Here is a 21,957-nt window from a genome sequence, read left to right as displayed (position 1 = left end):
AAATTTCACTCAACTTATAATAGTGCCAATATACAACAGTTACATAATATGTTTCCTAATGGAAGATTTCATTATTCTGAAATAGATGCCTCTGGAAATAAATCTGAAATGTAAATAAACAATTCAGCTTCCAAAGGATGCAAACAAACTGTTTCTGACTAATTTAGAAGTAACCCTAAACCTGACAACGCTAAACCTACAGGTAACTGCCAAAATAAAGGAAACACCAACATAAAGTGTCTTAATAGGGTGTTGGGCCGTCACAAGCCAGAACAGCTTCAACGCACTTTGGTACTCCCTGACGAAGGCCATGCAGCCGAAACGCGTCGGATTTTAAAACTTTGTTTCTATTGAACATGCCATACAAATAAAGGCATTTGAATTAATTATATGAAGAGTGCCTTGGTCCTCCTTTCTTTTTGATGACTAATTCACCCCTTTTACCAAAGAGCACCTTCTGTCTACCAAAATGTACTACTGTATACCTTAGTAGCGCTTCCCTTCCTCCTCTTGTACCTTGGCATGGATTCAAATGTCTGGAACTCTATTGGAGGGATGAGAGCATTCATCCACGAGAAATTCTATAATTTTGTGTTTTGTTGATGGTGGTAGAAAACGCTATCTCAAACGCCGCTCCAGAATCTCCCTTAAGTGTTCAATTGGGATGAGATCTGGTGACAGACGGCCATGGAATATGGCTTACATAGTTTTTATGCACATCAAACCATTCAGTGACCATTTGTGCCCTGTGGATGGGGGTATTGTCATCCTATGGGTCATAGCCATAGTAGCCAGAATAATGACCTGCCCAGCATTTTTATACATGACCCTAAGCATGATGAGATGTTAATTGCTTAATTAACTCAGGAACCAAACTTGTCTGGAAGCACCTGCTTTCAATATACTTTGTATCCATCATTTAATCAAGTGTTTCCATTATTTTGGCAGTTACCATTGAAAATGAAAAAACCCGTTAAAATACAGAAAGACAAAATACAGAAATGAGTGGTATCAATAACATTTGCTATGACCTACAATACTTCCTCCAAGATGTTCAAAGACAGAGCAAATTAGTAAAACAGTAACTGATAAGTGGTACAATGAGTGCAGGCTAAATACATTGGGTGGGAAAAATCCAGAAAATGTCCATTCCAATGTTTCTTGGCTCCATAATTTGAGCTAAGCAGATGAGTTTGTATATTAGAATATTTTTTTTCAGTGTCTTTCTGAGTCATTGCCTTGAACAAAAAGGACTCTAGAGCAGTGGAGGCTGGTGGAAGGAGCTATAGGAGGACGGGCTCATTGTAATGTCTGGAATGGAATGTGGTTTCCATATGTTTGATACTGTTCCATTTTTTCCTATTCCATTACAATGAGCCTGTCCTCCTATAGTTCCTCCCACCAGCATCCTCTGCTCTGGAGACATAACAAATCCGAATTTTTTCAAGCGTTAATTAATTTCATTTTACAGATACCTCAGAGGCACAGATACAACCAAGATTTAAAAATGTTAATGTGAAAGTTTGCTTACTGAACATCTATAAATAATGTATATATTTTTTCTCTTCGAGAGATGTGTGGGGTGGAGGAGGTAGAAAATGGAGAACACTATCTGTAAAACATCTCTCATCAGGTGTTATGTGCAGACCATGATTTAACATCATTCTAATAACCGGTAGAGCTGCAATGGTCATGGAATTTTGGATGATGTTATTGGTCAGCCAAATGACCGAGGTCACCGTTCAAACCATTTATTTAAAAAAATACACACATTTTCTCCTCTCCTAACTGCATGTTCTGCACATACAGGATCTGACTAGAGAAAATAAAAGCATCGTCAGAAATACTGACAATGTTTCACTTACACAGTACATTCATTTATCTCAGGTCAACTACGTCAAGATGACTGTCATGATGGATGTCCTTTCATGTGCGTGACAGCATTGTGCAACACAACGCATGTACAGTTTAAGTTATGTGTTGCCAAAACATTTCCCATCAGCTTTTCTAACCATCAAAGGAGAGAAGGGCGTTCACATGGCCTTGTCAATCAACCCTAAACTCCTAGAGGAGGTATTACTGTCCGCACCGCTGGCAGTCTCTATGGGGGTGCCACAGGGTTCAATTCTCAGGCCGACTCTTTACTCTGTATATATCAATGATGTCGCTCTTGCTGCTGGTGATTCTTTGATCCACCTCTACGCAGACGACACCATTTTGTGTACATCTGGCCCTTCTTTGGACACTTAGCTAACAAACCTCCAACCGAGCTTCAATGCCATACAACACTCCTTCCGTGGCCTTCAACTGCTCTTAAATGCAAATAAAACTAAATGCATGCTCTTCAACCGATCGCTGCCCGCACCCGGGATCCCGCCCGACTAGCATCACTACTCTGGATGGTTCTGACTTAGAATATGTGGACAACTACAAACACCTAGGTGTCTGGTTAGACTGTAAACTCTCCTTCCAGACTCACATTAAGCATCTCCCATCCAAAATTAAATCTGGAATCGGCTTCCTATTTCTCAATAAAGCCTCCTTCACTCATGCTGCCAAACATACCCTCAAAAACTGACTCTCCTACCGATCCTTGACTTCGGTGATGTAATTTACAAAATAACCTCCAACACTCTACTCAGCAAACTGGATGTAGTCTATCACATTTGTTTTGTCACCAAAGCCCCATATACTACCCACCACTGCGACCTGTATGCTCTCATTGGCTGGCCCTCATTACATATTTGTCGCCAAACCCACTGGCTCCAGGTCATCTATAAGTCTATGCTAGGTAAAGCCCCACCTTACCTTAGCTCACTGGTCACCATAGCAACACCCACCCGTAACACACGCTCCAGCAAGTATATTTCACTGGTCATCCCCAAAGCCAACACTTCCTTTGGCCACCTTTCCTTCCAGTTCTCTACAGCCAATGACTGGAACGAATTGCAAAAATCACTGAAGCTGGAGTCTTATATCTCCCTCTCTAACTTTAAGCATCAGCTGTCAGAGCAGCTTACCGATCATTGTACCTGTACACAGCCAATCGGTAAATAGCACACCCAACTACCTCATCCCCATATTGTTATTTATCCTCTTGCTCTTTTGCACCCTAGTATCTCTACTTGCACATCATCGTCTGCACATCTATCACTCCAGTGTTAATGCTAAATTGTAATTATTTTGCCTCTATGGCCTATTTATTGCCTTACCTCCCTACTCTTCTACATTTGCACACACTGTACATAGATTTTTATATTGTGTTATTGACTGTAAGTTTGTTTATGTGTAACTCTGTGTTGTTGTATGTGTCGAACTGCTTTGCTTTATCTTGGCCAGGTTGCAGTTGTAAATGAGAACTTGTTCTCAACGGGCCTACCTGATTAAATAAATGGTGAAATAAATATAAAATACATTTTGGATTTTGATTTGAAAACAAAAAAAGAGTTTAGATCCAACTGCAATAGTCTTCTATCCTGCCATCATCATCGTCGTCATCTTCATCTATTTACTCCATACAATGGAGGATGATAATAATATTTTTCATCTCCTTTCTACCTACCATACAGCTATTATTAACATAACTGCATCCTGACACATATAGAATTGTTTGTTAGTAGTGGTCTTTCCTTTAAAAAACAAGAAGAGGAAGTGTGAAAAACAAAGGAGAAACAAAGAGGGAACACCACCCATCCAGCTACTCCTCTGTTTCCCACATATCCTCTCTATTTAATCTCTTTCCTCCCCACTCTACTCTCCTCCAGCACAATTCCTCCTTTTCTCATCCTCCTTCCTATCATTCATAGCCTAAGTGCCTCCTGGTCCTCAGGCAAAGAAGACCACAAAGACGAAGAAGAATACTATGAGGATGAGGAAGATTTTGACCATGAGCCAGCGGTTGGATGAGGCAGACTGAAAGTACATGAGGATCTCTGAATGTGCCATATCTACGTTGAGCTGGCTGTCCTCCACGTGGGCATCAATTCCGCAGGAAAGAGGATGGAAAAAGGGGAGGACGATGAGTGTCAGAGGTTCCACTAGCCTGCTTACCACTGCACACCCCATCTGATCACAGTTAGATATGTGATCTCAACAAAACACCGGAACAACTATGTCATATCAGGGACAAAGCATCTCTACCAGCAGCTTGATAATCTCTGTCTATCTTTCCATTTCTCCCTTACCTCTGCACAGTCTCTTCCTGCTCCTTCACCATGTGGGCCAGCTGCTGGAATATAGAGCCCAGCTCTACAATGGTGCTCTCTATGTTCTGCATGGTGTCTGAACAGCTCTGGATGTACGAGTCCTGTACAACACACGCCACAAGAGTTAGACCACTTAGCATGAATGCCAATTATTTCGCAACAACCAGTATTATTGATTTACACATAAATCCAGAAACAAGTCAATAAAAGCGTTTGTATTTAAAGCGGACAGTGTGACAAGCTTTAAATGTAATTGTTATTATTGTCACCATCCCTTTAACGCCACATAGTCAAGAGGAGCTGAGGTAAAACCTGTTCATTGATGAGCTGCAGCTGTTGACTGGCGAGGAATTCCATATCTACAGAGACCTCAGCTGTCTTTTTAGAGTCATCCTGAATTAACAATGAGTTACCTACAAGAGAGAGTAGTAAGTCAGGCTGTACTGTTTCCTGTTGTTTTGTACATTAGAGCTGATACGAGTTTTTCCTCACTGAAGTTGCTGGCGTGGAGATGGGAGGAGGATGCTGGAGCATGAGAAAACTAGAAGAGATCAGTTTTCTGCTCTTTGAGGTTCTACAAAGGGAAAAGAGTGTGGGGGCGAGAAGAAAATCAATGTTAAAACCGTTTATGAACCAACAAATATACTGTGGGGTCCAAAAGTATTGACATCCTTATAAAACAACAAGCTGTTTAACAGCTAATGTGTTTTCTCAAAAAGGTAGGGGTTTTCATTTCAACGTCAAACCCACCACTTGTGTATGTGGCCAAAGAGCTTTATTTTCATGTCATCTGACCATAGCACCGGTTCCAATCCAAGTGCCAGTGCCGTTTAGAAAACTCCAGGCGTTTACATTTGTTAGATGACATGAAAATAGAGCTCTTTGGCCATATACACCAGTGGTGGGTTTGGCATTTAAATGAGAATGCATGAGCAGAAAATAACCCCATATCTACTGTGAGATAACGTGGGGGATCTTTGATGTTATGGGGCTATTTTATTTCCACTGGTCCTGGGGCCCTTTGTTAAGGTCAACGGCATCATGAACTTTACCCAGTACCAGGACATTTTAGCCAGAAACCTGGTTCTCTCAGCCAGGAGGCTGAAACTTGGCCGCAAGTGGATCTTCCAGTAAGACAATAACGCCAAGCTTAGATCAAAATCTACATTTTGCAATCTCAGTCGCCGAACTTGAAACACATTGAAAATGTGTGGTTTGAATTGAAGAGGGCAGTCCATAAGCACAGACGAAGGAGATCAAGGATCTGGAAAGATTCTGTATGGAGGAATGGTCTAAGATCCCTCCCAATGTGTTCTCCAATATCATAAAACATTAGATAAAAAGTATCAGTGCCATTATCCTCGCAAGGTGAGGTATTGAAAGGTACTGAAAACGGGAGTGTCAATCATTTTGACCCCTTCCTTTTTGAGATAAAAATTATTACTTCTTTCTCTGAGCAATTGTACTAGTTTAAAAGAATAACATTTCCCTTCTTTTTTTTTGCATACAAAATACAGGTAACTGCGAAAACTAAAGTAAACTCCAACATAGTGCCTTAATAGGGCGTTGGCCACCACGAGCCAGAACAGCTTCAATACACCCAGGCATAAATTCTACAAGCGTCTGGAACTCTATAGGAGGGAGGCGCCATAAATTCCATAATTTGGTGTTTTGTGATGGTGTTGTAAAATGCTGTCTCAGGCATTGCCCCAGAATCTCCCATAAGTGTTTAATTGGGTTGAGACCTGGCTACTGAGACGACTACGGAATACGGTGTACATTGTTTTCATGCTCAGCAAACCATTCAGTGACCACTCGTGCCCTGTGGATAGGTCATTTTCATTTTATGGGAGCATAGCCATAGTAGTCTAAATAATGGCCTGCCCAGCATTATTATACAAGACCCTAAGCATGATGGGATGTTAATTGCTTAATTAACTTAACACCCATGTGTTTCCTTTATTTTGGCAGTTACCTGTAGCTCAGTATTTCATTTTTTTATTTTATACAGTCATTTTCACTGATCTTTCTCAAGGGTGTAAATAATTTCGTACCCCACTGTAAATCGAAACTAGTCTGGTCAAAAGATTTACTGTGAAAAGAGGTGTGTGTGTCAGCATGCCTTACCTCAGTCCTGACCTCCAGCATGGACTTAAAGTCGTTTGACATTGATGCCAGTTTTGACTAGAACAGAAAAAGGCTGTTATAAAAGGAACGCTACATGTAAAAGTCGACATTGGATAAAACCAGTGGCCTATCAGAATGCCAGAGCATGGAAGTTACCTGGAGGGAGACAATGATGGTGTTGGAATGTGTCTGTAGATGTTTGCCATTCTGACTTTGTCTGGAGCGCACAAGGCCCTGCAGCTGTGCTATCTGTTTATTCAAACTGTTTATGTCCTGTACAAAGAAAACAAAAATAGACAGTTTACTTTTACATCTCAAAAGGCATTTAATAAAGTGTGCGTGAATAGCATTCTGTAAATACAGTGCCTTCGGAAAGTATTCAGACCCCTTGATTTTTCCCCCACATTTTGTTACGTTACAGCCTTACACTAAAATGGATTAAATAAATAAAAATCCTCATCAATCTACACACAATAAGGACAAAGCGAAAATTGTTTTTTAGAAATGTAAGCAAATGTATTGAAAATAAAAACAGAAATACCTTATTTACATAAGTATTCAGTACCTTTACTATGAGACTGGAAATTGAGCTCAGGTGAATCCTGTTTCCATCCTGGAGATGTTTATACAACTTGATTGGAGTCCACCTGTGGTAAATTCAATTGATCGGACAAGAATTGGAAAGGCACAAACCTGTCTATATAAAGGTCCCACAGTTTACAGTGCATGTCAGAGCAAAAACCAAGCCGTGAGGTCGAAGGAATTGTCCATAGAGCTTCAAGACAGGATTGTATCAAGGCACAGATCTGGGGAAGAGTACCAAAAGATGTCTGCAGCATTGAAGGTCCCCAAGAACACAGTGGCCTCCATCATTCTTAAATGGAAGAAGTTTGGAACCACCTAGACTCTTTCTATAGTCCGGCCAAACTGAACAATCGGGGGAGAAGGGCCTTGGTCAGGGAGGTGACCAAGAACCCGATGGTCACTCTGACAGAGCTCCAGAGTTCCTCTGTGGAGATGGGAGAGCCAGAAGTACAACCATCTCTACAGCACTCCACCAATCAGGGCTTTATGGTAGAGTGGCCAGACAGAAGCCACTCCTCAGTAAAACGCATGACAGCCCGCTTGGAGTTTGCCAAAAGGCACCTGAAGGACTCTTAGACCATGAGAAACAAGATTCTCTGGTCTGATGAAACCAAGATTGAACTCTTTGGCCTGAATGCCAAGCGTCACGTCTGGAGGAAACCTGGCACCATCTCTACCGTGAATCATGGTGGTGGCAGCATCATGCTGTGGGGATGTTTTTCAGCAGCAGGAACTGACAGACTAGTCAGGATTGATGCGAAAGATGAACAGAGCAAAGTACAGAGAGATCCTTGATGAAAACCTGCTCCAAAGCACTCAGGACCTCAGACTGGGGCGAAGGTTTACCTCCCAACAGGACGACAACCCTAAGCACACACCCAAGACAACATAGGAGTGGCTTCGGGACAAGTCTCTGAATGTCCTTGAGTGGTCCAGCCAGAGCCCGGACTTGAACCCGATCGAACATCTCTGGAGAGACCTGAAAATAGCTGTGCAGCGACACTCCCCATCAAACCTGACAGAGCTTGAGAGGATCTGCAGAGAAGAATGGTAGAAACTCTCCAAATACAGGTGTGCCAAGCTTGTAGCATCATACCCAAGAAGACTCAAGGCTGTAATCACTGTCAAAGGTGCTTCAACAAAGTACTGAGTAAAGGGTCTTAATACTTATGTAAATGTGATAGTTTTTTATTTGTAATACATTTGCAAAAATGTCAACCTGTTTTTGCTTTGTCATTATGGGGTATCGTGTGGAGATTGATGAGGGGAAAAAACAATTAAATACATTTTAGAATAAGGCTGTAACGTAACAAAATGTGGAAAAAGAGAAGGGGTCTGAATACTTTCTGAATACACTGTATAAACACTGTAGTATAACATTGCATAACGACGGATTCTAATACAGTCCTATGTCTCTCCTCACCTGTTTAACGATGTAGGTTAACTCCTCAATCTCCACAGCTTTGTCATCAAAGAGGGATTTCCTTTTGGCAACTAGGAAAGATAAGAATCAGTAAGTTACATATCCATAACCATATTGTGGACACTAATTACATTCAACAACAACAAAAAATCCCTTTAAAAAGGTTGCTTCCTTACGTATTGTGAGTTTTTCTAGTTTGGAAAAAGTGTTACTCAAGTCCTTCCCAATCCTCCTGTTAAATAGAAATAAACAAACAGTTGAGTAGGCTATATGGATACTGATAATAGACGGGCTGTATATAAAAAGATGTATCTGTTCTCATAATTAATTTGTGTTTATAACACAGTGTAATGCTACTAACTTTGCCATGAGGGTAAAGTCACTGTGTTGTCTGATTGCACTGAGGGCTGGCTTACTGGAATGGACCCCATCCTGGAGAAAACGGAACCTCAATCAACATTGATCAGTGAAATTAAACTGGGTGGTATGCAATTGTAAAGTACATCCACACCCATTGTAGGGAAGCTAGAGAATGATTTGATTCTCAACATTTGATGAACAGTTCCGAACATACATACAGTCGTGGCCAAAGGTTTTGAGAATGACACATTCATTTTCACAAAGTCTGCTGCCTCAGTTTGTATGATGGCAATTGGCATATACTCCAGAATGTTATGAAGAGTGATCAGATGAATAGCAATTCATTGCAAAGTCCCTCTTTGCCACGCAAATGAACTGAATCCCCCAAAAACATTTCCACTGCATTTCAGCCCTGCCACAAAAGGACCAGCTGACATCATGTCAGTGATTCTCTCGTTAACACAGGTGTGAGAGCTGACTAGGACAAGGCTGGAGATCCTTCTGTCATGCTGATTGAGTTCAAATAACAGACTGGAAGCTTCAAAAGGAGGGTGGTGCTTGGAACCATTGTTCTTCCTCTGTCAACCATGGTTACCTGCAAGGAAACACGTGCCGTCATCATTGCTTTGCACAAAAAGGGCTTCACAAACAAGGACATTGCTGCCAGTAAGATTGCACCTAAATCAACCATTTATCGGATCATCAAGAACTTCAAGGAGAGCGGTTCAATTGTTGTGAAGAAGGCTTCAGGGCACCCAAGAAAGTCCAGCAAGCGCCAGGACCGTCTCCTAAAGTTGATTCAGCTGCGGGATTGGGGCATCACTAGTACAGAACTTGCTCAGGAATGGCAGCAGGCAGGTCTGAGTGCATCTGCAAAAACAGTGAGGCGAAGACTTTTGGAGGATGGCCTGGTGTCAATCAGGGCAGCAAAGAAGCCACTTCTCTCCAGGAAAAACATCAGGGACAGACTGATATTCTGCAAAAGGTACAGGGATTGGACTGCTGAGGACTGGGGTAAAGTCATTTTCTCTGATGAATCCCCTTTCCAATTGTTTGGGGCACCCGGAAAAAAGCTTGTCCGGAGAAGACAAGGTGAGCGCTACCATCAGCCCTGTGTCATGCCAACAGTAAAATATCCTGAGAACATTCATGTGTGGGGTTGCTTCTCAGCCAAGGGAGTGGGCTCACTCACAATTTTGCCTAAGAACACAGACATGAATAAAGAATGGTACCAACACATCCTCCGAGAACAACTTCTCCCAACCAGTTTGGTGACGAACAATGCTTTTTCCAGCATGATGGAGCACCTTGTCATAAGGCAAAAGTGATAACTAAGTGGCTTGGGGAACAAAACATGGATATTTTGGGTCCATGGCCAGGAAACTCCCCAGACCTTAATCCCATTGAGAACTTGTGGTCAATCCTCAAGAGGCGGATGGACAAACAAAAACCCACAAATTCTGACAAACTCCAAGCATTGATTATGCAAGAATGGGCTGCCATCAGTCAGAATGTGGCCCAGAAGTTAATTGACAGCATGCCAGGGCGGATTGCAGAGGTCTTGAAATAGAAGGGTCAACACTGCAAATATTGACTCTTTGCATCAACTTCATGTAATTGTCAATAAAAGCCATTGACACTTATGAATTGCTTGTAATTGTACTTCAGTATTCCATAGTAACATCTGACAAAATAAAGTCACTGAAGCAGCAAACTTTGTGAAAATTAATATTTGTGTCATTCTCAAAACTTTTGGCCACGACTGTACATGGCCTTTCTATGTTGCTCATTTGACTCACCTGTCTCGCCTGTAGTGACCTGCAGACTGACTGGAACTCATTGGTGCAGTCCCTGCCAGACATGTTGCTTATGTCCACCATGGGTCAGGTGGAGGTGGACTGGGCGCTGTGAGTTGTGGGTCCTGTGGCTGGATCAGCAGTGACTGGGTCTAGGCAAGCCCTAAATACACCCCTTTCTGGCTGTTCCTAGGACCGTGGCAACTAAGTGTGTTGGATGCTCAGATACATCACCCTTTGGAGAAAACACAGAGTCTCACTTCAGACATCAGTACATCACTCGGGCCGAACTCCCTGCCATCCAGAACCTCTATATCAGGCGGGGTCAGAGGAAGGCCCTAAAAATGGTCAATGACTCCAGCCACCCAAGTCATAGACAGTTCTATCTGCTACCTCACAGCGAGCGGTACCGGAGCGCCAAGTCTGTGACCAAAAGGCTCCTGAACAGCTTCTACCGCCAAGCCATTAGGCTGCTGAACAGTTCATCAAATGGCTACCAGGACTATTTACATTGACCACCTTTATTCAGCTGATGTAAGAAGGGCTATATAAATGTGATTTGATATTATTTATCTTAACTGTTTTGCACTGACTCTCTTGCAATGGGTCTATGCACACCCACTCGACTCTACCCAAACCCTCACACATACTAAACTGACTGCAACACACACACACACACACACACACGTTGATGCCACACACACTGCTGGTGCCACTCTATTTATTATATATCCTGACTGCCTACTCACTTTTACCCCTAGCCATAAGTACATACTGTATTACCTCAACTTCCTTGTACCCCTGAACATTGACTCGGTACTGGTACTCTTTGTATATAGCCTCATTGTTTTTGTGTTACCATTTCCTTTCTTATTTAGCAAATATGTCTTCATTTTTAACTCTACACTGTTAGAAATGGGCCTGTGAGTAACAATTTCACTGTACTTCAAGTCAACATCTGTTGTATTTGACCCATGTGATCGCTACAATTTTATTTTGGTTTGATTCACCTGACTCCAGTAAGAATTGTGTTAAATGTTTCCATCAAAAAGACTTGTAGAACCAAGATGACAAGTACATCAAACTGTCCCAGGAAGCACTGCATCTGAAATGAGAGAGTAGCTGCTAGCTAGGCTGTCAACAAGGAGACCGTTTCACTTGTGTTGTTGAGGATAGAATAAAGCCACCCCAAACAACTATATACAGACACTCAGCAAATAAATAAAAATGAATGTTCTTCTTTAAGAACGTTCTGTGTTTGAGTGGTACAATCAATACATGCTAGACTAGCCTACAACAGTGTTTCCCAACCCTGGTCCTGGAGTACCCCCAACAGTAAACATTTTTATTGTAACCCTGGACAAGCACACCTGATTCAACTTGTCAACAAATCACCAAGCCCTCAATTAGTTCAATGAGGTGTGTTTGTCAAGGGCTACTACGAAACTGTGTACTGTTGGGTGTACTCCAGGACCAGGGTTGGGCAACACTGGTCTACAAGACTATTCTCGAAGAGTGACTTATTTCCTAAAAGATAAAAGAACAGAGTAGTCAATGACAAAGTGAGAACCAATGTGCGAAGTAAGTGACTGTTAGGTAAAAGTTATCCAGGCCCCCACCAAATCCTGATTCCCAGAATAAGGATAAAGTACTGTTACATAATGTGCCTGACATGCAAATAGCTAGAATGTCCCATAGCTTTATGCAATCATTAGGGTCAGGGTTATTAACCAAGTCAACCAAGAATCAGCTGGTAAATTTAAGTCTAAAAAGATCTACAAAACCCAGTAATGCAAAATAGAACAATCCAATGATGTAAAATCCAGATTACAACTTGTTGATTGACCTAATACTAGTTGAGGTACTTGCTGTCTATCCATTGAAGGCAGAGCACATGCTTGTTAGTTAATATAACGACTGGGGGCGTCAAGTAGCCTAGAGGTTAGAGCGTTGGACTAGTAGCCGAAAGGTTGCTAGATCGAATCCCCGAGCTGACAAGGTAAAAATCTGTCATTCTGAACAAGGCAGTTAACCCACCGTTCCTAGGCCGTCATTGTAAGTAAGAATGTGTTCTTAACTGATGACCTAGTTAAATAAAAAATAAATTTGCGTAACAGTCTAATTATGGTCAGAACAGCAAGGAAGCTACTTTGTTCGTTAACTTTTGCTGGCTAGCTAGGTACCTCATTACACACAGCCGGGCGGCTAACATTAACTCTTAGAATCCACAAACTATAATCTAGGACCAACGGCATCAATATTCATACATTGTTATATTCTCCTAGATGTATCTAGCTAACAAAAGATGGAATGGCTCTGTGTGGGTGGTGAGTGAATGGCAATATTCGCAAAACAAGCGTGCTGCTAGTTACCATTCTGGTTACCAAAACTGAATTAGCCTAGCTAGCTACTACTAGGTTAGGTAACAATTGAACGTTAGCTACTGTAGTAGGTAGCGTTACAGTAAAAACATTGGCACCACAACAACGGTCTGGATACATAACTAAGCATATGTTATACGGGTATCTTTTCGTACCATAGTGAGGTTTCAATACCAACAATATCTTACCGGTAAGTATATGGCTCGCTACTTATTTATCATTTTTATTTGATCACTCCACCAAATACAGTATAATACGAAGATAGGCTAAAACTGCTTCTCCAATATAATACCGCGTTCATAACAAATGGGAACTCGGAAATCTCCGACTTCAGTGTGTTCAAAACAATTAGTTTATTTTCACAGTTAACATCTCCGACTGGGAAAATCGATTTGAACCGTGATCCAACTCAGGAACTCTATCTGGAGCTCCGACCTGAAGATCACCGACGTCATGATTTTACCTCGTATCTTTCAGAGTACCCAGTTGTTTTGAGGGCGGCATTTTACCACAGATGGCACAATGAGACAGATATTTCACCGGATGTATAAATGTGAAGCATCCGCTTGGCGTTTCCACTCACTATCAAATATGGTAGTGAGAGTAAGCCCAGTGGTTGGCGGGGAGAAGATGGAACGAGATGGATTTTGGCCGACATTCTGCACATTTTCTCATCGATGAAACATTTGATCTCAATACAGTTCTGTTATTAAAACTAAAATATGTTATGAACAGAGTGGACTAGGTTTTGTAAACTTTACTCTTTGCCACAGTTTTAAAAAACCGCGTAGTTTAGAAGGATTGCACAGGCGAAGTTAGGTAATGCATACGCGCACTTCAGAATAGGCGTTCCAGAGTAGGATCTTGCTAGCTCGTGTTTGGCTCTGCCCACCTGCTTGCTTGTTCTGCCCACTGTGACTAATTTGTTCCCATTGGAAACGACAGGCTAAAGTTTGTCTTGGATTAGTTATAAAAATATTTGTCATTACTAAAGCTATGGGTTATTCATCTATACCCCGAGTTCAGCGTCACGTCGACTTTATTACATTACGGGGTACGGAAACCCAGTAGGACCAATTCCGACCTGTCCATTCATGCATGGTTTCTGTAGAGCCCAAACACAGTGCAGAGAATAGTCATGTGAATTCAGCTTAAATATATTCAAGGGATCAAATAATTTGTTCTGGATATTTTCTTTTCACATTGTCAAATGGTGGATCTAACCAGGACAGTGCAAGCAAAAACAATTAAAGACTGTCAAAGACTGCACATGGTGCACATGTAAAGTGTTGGTCCCATGTTTCATGAGCTGAAATAAAAGATCCCAGAAATGTTCCATATGCAGAAGCTTATTTCTTTCAAATTTTGTGCACAAATGTGTTTACATCCCTGTTTGCGAGCATTTCTCCATTGCCAAGATAATACATCCACCTGACAGGTGTGGCATATCTAGAAGCTGATTAAACAGCATGATCATTACACAGGTGCACTTTGTGCTGGGGACAATAAAAGGCCACTCTAAAATATGCAGTTTTGTCACACAACGCCACAGATGTCAAGTTGAGGGAGCATGGAATTGGCATGCTGACTGCAGGAATGTCCACCAGAATCATTGCCAGAGAATTGAATGTTCATTTCTCTACCATAAGCCGCCTCCAATGTTATTTTAGAGGCGTGCATATTCACCAGACATGTCATCCATTGAGCATGCTTGGATGCTCTGGATTGACGTGTACGACAGCGTGTTCCAGTTCCCTACCAATATCCAGCAACTTTACAGTTATTGAAGAGTGGGAAAACATTCCACAGGCCACAATCAACAACCTGTTCAACTCTCTGCGAAGGAGATGTGTCACGATGCATGAGGCAAATGGTCACACCAGATACTGACTGGTTTTCTGTATCTGTATTCCCAATCATGTGAAATCCATAGATTAGGGCCTAATGAATTCATATAAGAATCAGTGAATTGAAATGAACTGTAAATCTTTGAAATTGTTGCATGTTCCATTTATAGTTTTGTTCAGTGTAGTTAACCAAATAGTTTGGGTAGCTATCTGCATTGACCCTTTTTGCACTAACTTTAACACATATGCTGCTGCTACTGTTTATTAGCGTTCCTGTTGACTAGTCACATGGACATATCTACCTCAACTCCTACCCGTGCACATCGACTCAGTACTGGTACCCCATGTGTATATAGCCAAGTTATTGTTACTCATTGTGTATTATTACTTTTATTCCATTTTATTTCTCTCTGCATTGTTGGGAACGGCCCGTAAGTAAGCGTTTCACTGTTAATCTACACCTGTTGTCTACGAAGCAAGTGACAAGTAAAATGACATTTGAAGCTTGAATGGCTCAGCTCAGTAGTGCGATATGTCAGTGTATGGACTGGTCACGGATCGTAGAGGTGATTACCACCAGAGAAAAGGTATAGAAATAGTGCTTGTTCAACATTGCAGCCAACAAGGCAGGTGACTGACTGATCTACAAATCACCTTGCATCATAAATAACTACTCATTATTATTTGTAGTCAGTCACCATTAATTCAAAATGCATCATGGATTTAATTTTGAACAAGCCTTATTTCTATACCTTTTCTCTGGTGGTAATCACCTATACGATCCGTGACCAGCTAGGCATGGGTCCTCAGAACCTCAAAAGGTTTTACAGCTGCACCATCGAGAGCATCCTGACGGGTTGCATCACTGCCTGGTATGGCAACTGCCCGGCCTCCGACCGCAAGGCACTACTGAGGGTAGTGCGTACGGCCCAGTACATCACCGGGGCCAAGCTTCCTGCTATCCAGGACCTCTATACCAGGCGGTGTCAGAGGAAGGCCCTAAAAATTGTCAGACTCCAGCCACCTTAGTCATAGACTGTTCTCTCTGCTACCGCACAGCAAGCGGTACCGGAGCGCCAAGTCTAGGTTCAAGAGGCTTCTAAACAACTTCTACCCCCAAGCCATAAGACTCCTGAACAGCTAATCAAAAACTACCCAGACTATGTGCATTGCCTCCCCGCTGCTGCTACTCTTATCTATGCAGTCACTTTAACTCTACCTACATGTACATATTACCTCAACACCGGTACCCCCTGTATATAGCCCCGCTATTGTTATTTACTGCTGCTCTTTAATTATTTGTTATTCTTATCTCTTTAGGTATTTTCTTATAACTGCATTGTTGGTTAAGGGCTTGTAAGTAAGTGTTTCACTGTAAGGTCTACACCTGTTGTATTTGACGCATGTGACAAATAAAATGTTATTTGAATGCTCTGTAACACAGCCATAGTCTTGACAATTTACTTGTTTATAAAGAAAGAGGCATATCATTGACTTATTGGATAGGCCAATTACTCCAAATAGATTGAAAAGTAAACAAATACACATGATAGATACTATCAATAACATAAAACTCAAACATAATAGCAATGACAGTATTTTATTGATAATTGTAGGGTTGTAACAGGTGAGAAGCATATACTGGTTCCTTTTTGAATTACACTGAATGAAATGTTATGGAAAATATTTGCAGTTTGTATATACATTATTAATGTGGAGTTCCATGGTTTTCTACATTTTCTAAATACCAGTGTGTGTTTGAGTGCAATCCCAAGTTCTTGAACTTAATTATGAATATGAAACTAAGGCTTTCAGACAGCATCTCAAATCATGCCTATAATTCATTCATACAACATGCCAGCTCATGGAAAGACCTAATTACGAGGCCTCTAAACATTGGTCTAGTATCAAGACCTTTAAAAGGGATACTTAGGGATTTTGGCAATGAGGCCCGTTATCTACTTCCCCAGAGTCAAATGAAGCAGATACCCATAGACTTCCTGTCACTGCGCTAATGCTAGTTAGCATTGGCTCGTGAAACTAACTCCAACACCCTTCATACCGGACAGAGACATAAAAATGGTATCCACTAGTTCATCTGACTCTGGGAAACTAGATAAAGGCCAAAATTCAGAAGTATACCTTAAAGCAAAGACTGTGCAAAAACATGTACTACAAGGTGAGGTCATTTTAAAATTTAAAAGAAACCGAAAATATATATATTACGAACTCCAACAGAGTTGTAAAAACGTATTACTACAATAGTTCAATGAAATGGAATGAAACGGTTGATGGAAGCCTGGGATGGTTACTAGCTACAGAGGATGAACACCATAATACACCAATAATGTATTTCACATCAGAACTAAAAAAAGCTATGGAATGCAGTATTACTGTTCAGAAGAGTTGATGTGAAAGTGAACCTCAAAAGGTTACTTCACGTTTCATTAACAACGTTGCTGGTGATGCTTTTATTTTCTGCAGAACAGACTTTGGGACTTTATCCCAAGGTTTATAGTCATCTAAGTATTCATCAACAAAACATTATTGTCCGAAGCAGCTGTTGTGATGGCGAGAAACCCAAATGGACCATCAGTTACCAAACCCCCAACTGATCAGAACAGCTTGATCATACTCTCTCTGGATTTCCCAACTCCAACCCATTTCACTGAAAAGTGAAACAAAATTCACAGTGAATATATTATCAGCAATTATGAAAATTAGACTTTTAGAAAGGCTGCTTAATCCCCATACTTGATTTCTTGACTAACCTGGCACTTGCAAGAAGTCCTCGATGAAGCGGATGTAGCTTTGTGCCTGCGGGGGCAGCTCCTCAAAGCACCTCACATCCTCAGTGCTGCAGCACCATCCAGGTAACGTCTCATACTTCACAGACACCCGTGTCAGCACGTCCATATTGGCTACAGAGGGAGAGAGAGAGAGAGAATGAGATGGGAGTCTACCCAGCACACAGGTCAAGCCAAATCAAGTGTGTCTAATGGTAAAGTGAAAGGAACAAGATAAGATTAGTCCTCCCAGACAGGGAGAAATTCACCAGGAAAACTGGGAAGGGGATCATCATCAACAGAGTAGGCTACACCGACTTTGATCTCTGGCAGCGTGTCCAGGATGTCAAGCTTGGTCAAAGCGATGCTGTGGGAGAGGAACAGTCGTGTCAAACATGATTATGGAATATGTAGACAGCAAATGAACATAGTGGAGGGTGAACACTGTGCTCCAATAATTACAATGCATACAGTATGGAACACAGACAGAAAGAAGAACAAGCAGGAGAGACTGAGCCTTACGCAGTGAAGCCGTTGACCATGTGGGCGTATCGGACCAGAATCAGGTCCAGCCAGCCACAGCGGCGCTGCCGGTCCGTCGTCACACCAAACTCCCTCCCTCTGGACTGCAACAAGTTGCCAACCTCCTGGACCACAACAACAGCAGCAGTCAGATCTGGGATTCACTATAAAAAACTGAATGCAAATATGAAGTACTGGAAGAGACAGTATGTTTATGCCACAACAAATTCATACTGCAAGACTTAGCACACAACATTGATTCTGCACAACAAATTCTATCCACTCACATTGTCCTGCTCAGTGGGGAAAGCTCCTACGCCTACCCGGGTGGTATAGGCCTTGACCACACCATACACCCGCCCAACATAGGACGGGGGCACACCCAGGCCAGTGCACACTCCCCCAACAGTGCAGTTAGAGGACGTCACAAATGGGTAGGTGCCTGAAAAATACAAATTATTCCACTTCCTTCAAATTATATTCCAATGGCAAACAGCAGAGTAGCATAATAATTTGACCCTCTCAACCCCTTCTGTTCTCACCAAAGTCAATATCCAGGAGGGCTGCATTGGCTCCCTCCACCAGGATCTTCTTACTGGGCCCAGTGAGGGCCTTGTGCATGAAGTACACCCCATCTGTTACAAGCGGACGCAACCTCTCAGCATACTCCTGGAAAAGGAAAATCAGTGACTAAACACATACTGGAGCACAGAGAAGCCTCTCAGCATCGTTTTACATTTTCTGTTCACTCCTGGAAGACTAACAAGAGCTGTGCTGCAAGGAATCAGCTCAATTGAGACAGTACCAACCTGCATAAAGAGACCCTTCAAAAACAAGACATAACTGGACTAGCATCCCTGACTGCATCCTGGTCAGGTGATGGATAAGTCCAACGTTTTATTTAAGTAAAGATATGTCATTCAAGCAATATTCTTTTTACCTTCAGTTGCTGCAGCTCATTGTCAATGTCAACATTGAGGTTGGGGTACATAGTCAGGAAATGCTCTGCCAACACACGGAACCTGTGGAAGAAAAGGACATCCACTACCAATCAACATCAATGACTTAAATACAGTTAAGGCTTGAAAGTATCACCATGCATTCTTAAAAACAATTTTTATACTGACTTCTCCTCAAAGACGGTAAAATCAGACACAAGGTCACAGACTCTCAGTCCATTACGAGCAGCTTTGGAAGAATAGGCAGGTCCAATGCCCTTTTTGGTGGTTCCCAAACTGGAAAACAAACAAAAACAGATAGTGGACGTTCTGGAGTGGCACAGAAGGAATATACAATACTGCCTTGGCAGTAGCCCAGAAAGGCTACCATGACTTCATTTTTTAATAGCTGCAATCACAGACCATATTTATTTAGACATTTTGTAGGATCTCATTTTCAAGTGTCCAAATGAAAAGAAAACATACTTTGTTACAAGAAAAACATACATTAACAGCATAAAACAGTTGCAGTACATCTACTAATAACTAATAAAAATTACCTACTTCTACAACTAATAAAGTATGCGGACGCACCTTCAAACGAGTGGATTGGGCTATTTCAGTCACACCCGTTGCTGACAGGTGTATAAATCGAGCACACAGCCATGCAATCTCCATAGACAAACATTGGCAGTAGAATGGCCTTACTGAAGAGCTCAGTGACTTTCAACATGGCACCATCACAGGATGCCACATTTCCAACAAGTCAGTTTGAGATACCCCAGTCAACTGTAAGTGCTGTTATTGTGAAGTGGAAACATCTAGGAGCAAAAATGGCTCAGCCGTGAAGTGGTAGGCCACACAAGCTCAATGAACAGGACCAGAGTGCTGAAGCCGAGCAGCCGCACACAAGCCTAAGATTTCCATGTGCAATGCCAAGCGTCAGCTGGAGTGGTGTAAAGCTTGCCGCCATTGGTCTCTGGAAACGCGTTCACTGGAGTAATGAATCACGCTTCACCATTTGGCAGTGCGACAGACAAATCAGGGTTTGGCGGATTCCAGGAGAACGCTACCTGCCCCAATGCATAGTGTCGACTGTAAAGTTTGGTGGAGAAGAAATAATGGTTTGGGCTAGGCCCCTTAGTTCCAGTGAAGAGAAATCTTAACATTACAGCATCTGTGCTTCCAACTTTGTGGCAACAGTTTGAGGAATGTCCTTTCCTGTTTCAGCCCAACAATGCCCGCTTGCACAAAGCGAGGGCCATGGAGGCTGTTATAGCAGCAAAGGAGGGAGGGGGGGGCAGCTCCATATTAATGCCCATGATCTTGGAATGAGATGTTTGATGAGCGGGTGTCCACATACACTACATAACCAAAAGTATTTAAAAATCTCCACGTTTTTAATAGTATAGTAAAATTAAGAGGGCTCGTCTTGACAAAAAGTCTCATAGATCAGCACTCATACTCGGACATGCTTTATAAATATGAGCCCAGATACTCTCACACTTTCTCATACAGTAAAACCCACGCACTTCTTTCCCGCCTGTAGCTCTCTCTGTTGTTCCTGGATCCCATCAACAGCTTGGTGGAAGTTGAACACTATGAACAGATGAGGCAAAGAAAGAGAGTAAATTAATGGAATTGCAAAACACTAAACCATAGGTTTGCAAAACATCCAACCGAGTCATACAGACTTACCAATGTGTGCACGGTCAGAAATCTTTAACCGCTCCTCCCATCCTTCCAGTCCTGGACAAAGACAACAACAAATTGCAGGTCTTGTTCCACTTCATTCATCCATCACCCTTTTATCCCTCTCATCGTTCCTGCAAGCCTCTTCTTTTGCAAATACTTACCTTTGCCTTTCTGCAGGTTCTTTTCAGCCTCCTCAAAGAGCCCAGGCAGGTGTATCACAACCCCATTCCCTGTGAATAACCAGTTCAGTTAGGGATGACTTGAACAGCAATCCAAATAAGTGAAAACAGCTTGGAGGCTGAAGTGCCAGTGAGAGGGTCAACCCACCAATAAATGAGACAGCCGTCTTGTTGAGCACTCCGCTGGGCAGCAGGTGGAAGTCATACTCCACAGAGTCCACCACCACTGTGTGGCCTGCGTTGTTGCCTCCCTGGATTAGATAATATTTGCATTAAAACCAAGAGGCAGCGCACAGCACAGTTCTGTTGATAATTAGCAGCCAACTGGTAGCGCATTATTTGAACGGCAACAAAACGGAAATGTAGTACAACATATGGACACGTAGCACACTACCATCCAACACATCCTAATGCCTTGGGCTTCTCTGTGTTGCAGCAGCCAGTGCCATTATCTATCTTGACTGCAAATAGGGCACTGATCACAAGGTCAAAGTTAGTCGAATGAAACCAATGTAGGTAGTGTTTTACCACGGGAGCCGAGAAGGACATCTCGATAACTCCAGTTCGTAACTACTATAGCTAGTAATCTCTAGATAACATTTGTTGGGGGTCGTTATCAGCTACCACACTAGATAGCAAGTTAAGCTATAGCAATCCACGGTACGGTTAGTTTGTAGGCTTGCATGATAAGTGGCTAATAGGTAGATTACTAAATATTGTTATACACTAGTTAGTGTTGGTTTTGTTTAGGCCTTGCTAACGCAGCCTAACGACTTCCGTATTTTTGTGAAGTTCAAATGCCTTGTGTGTTTGCTGGGTTAGCGAACATTAGGTTGCTAGTCAGAATAGCTAGCTACGTACCTGACACCTGCATACTAGGTCTGCGTCCATTGCTAGCAGGTCAACCACTTTCCCCTTTCCCTCGTCTCCCCATTGCGCACCGAGGACCACGGTTACTTTATTCCGAGGCTCCTTCGGAGTCCGCAGGGACTCGACCTGTCCATTCTCCCGAGGTCGCTTGAAAGCAGGCTCTCCGTTCAAGGAGGCCGTTTCTTTGCCATTAGGCATTGTGCTGTCTGCTGCCATGCTGCTCTGTGCGATGCCGGAAGATGA

At 42.3% G+C, this 21,957-nt stretch overlaps 1 protein-coding gene and 1 pseudogene across 2 annotated transcripts; both read right to left on the bottom strand.

The window, feature by feature from the left end:
• Window positions 1–3,325: 3,325 nt before the first annotated feature.
• Window positions 3,326–10,580, bottom strand: LOC106603144 (syntaxin-5-like; annotated as a pseudogene). The gene is made up of 10 exons (XR_014392153.1): window positions 10,500–10,580; window positions 8,702–8,772; window positions 8,517–8,572; window positions 8,341–8,411; window positions 6,489–6,605; window positions 6,333–6,389; window positions 4,698–4,779; window positions 4,518–4,618; window positions 4,188–4,306; window positions 3,326–3,988 (listed from the first exon to the last, which is right to left on the bottom strand). The product of XR_014392153.1 is annotated as a syntaxin-5-like (transcript).
• Window positions 10,581–16,308: 5,728 nt separating this feature from the next.
• pura2 (Adenylosuccinate synthetase isozyme 2) lies at window positions 16,309–21,934 on the bottom strand. The gene is given in 13 exon segments (NM_001140240.1): window positions 16,309–17,392; window positions 17,496–17,645; window positions 17,780–17,877; window positions 18,033–18,157; window positions 18,320–18,474; window positions 18,575–18,701; window positions 18,973–19,054; window positions 19,160–19,267; window positions 20,503–20,569; window positions 20,669–20,719; window positions 20,827–20,895; window positions 20,993–21,095; window positions 21,706–21,934. Coding segments are annotated over 13 exon segments (1,413 nt in total). The 5' UTR covers window positions 21,931–21,934; the 3' UTR covers window positions 16,309–17,339.
• Between the last annotated feature and the right edge of the window lie 23 nt (window positions 21,935–21,957).

The sequence above is a fragment of the Salmo salar genome, chromosome 04 (assembly GCF_965601325.2).
Source record: "Salmo salar chromosome 04, fSalSal1, whole genome shotgun sequence".
NCBI classification, from domain to species: Eukaryota; Metazoa; Chordata; class Actinopteri; order Salmoniformes; family Salmonidae; genus Salmo; species Salmo salar.
Note: the sequence above shows the minus strand (reverse complement) of the source record. Positions and strands in the feature narration are given on the sequence as shown.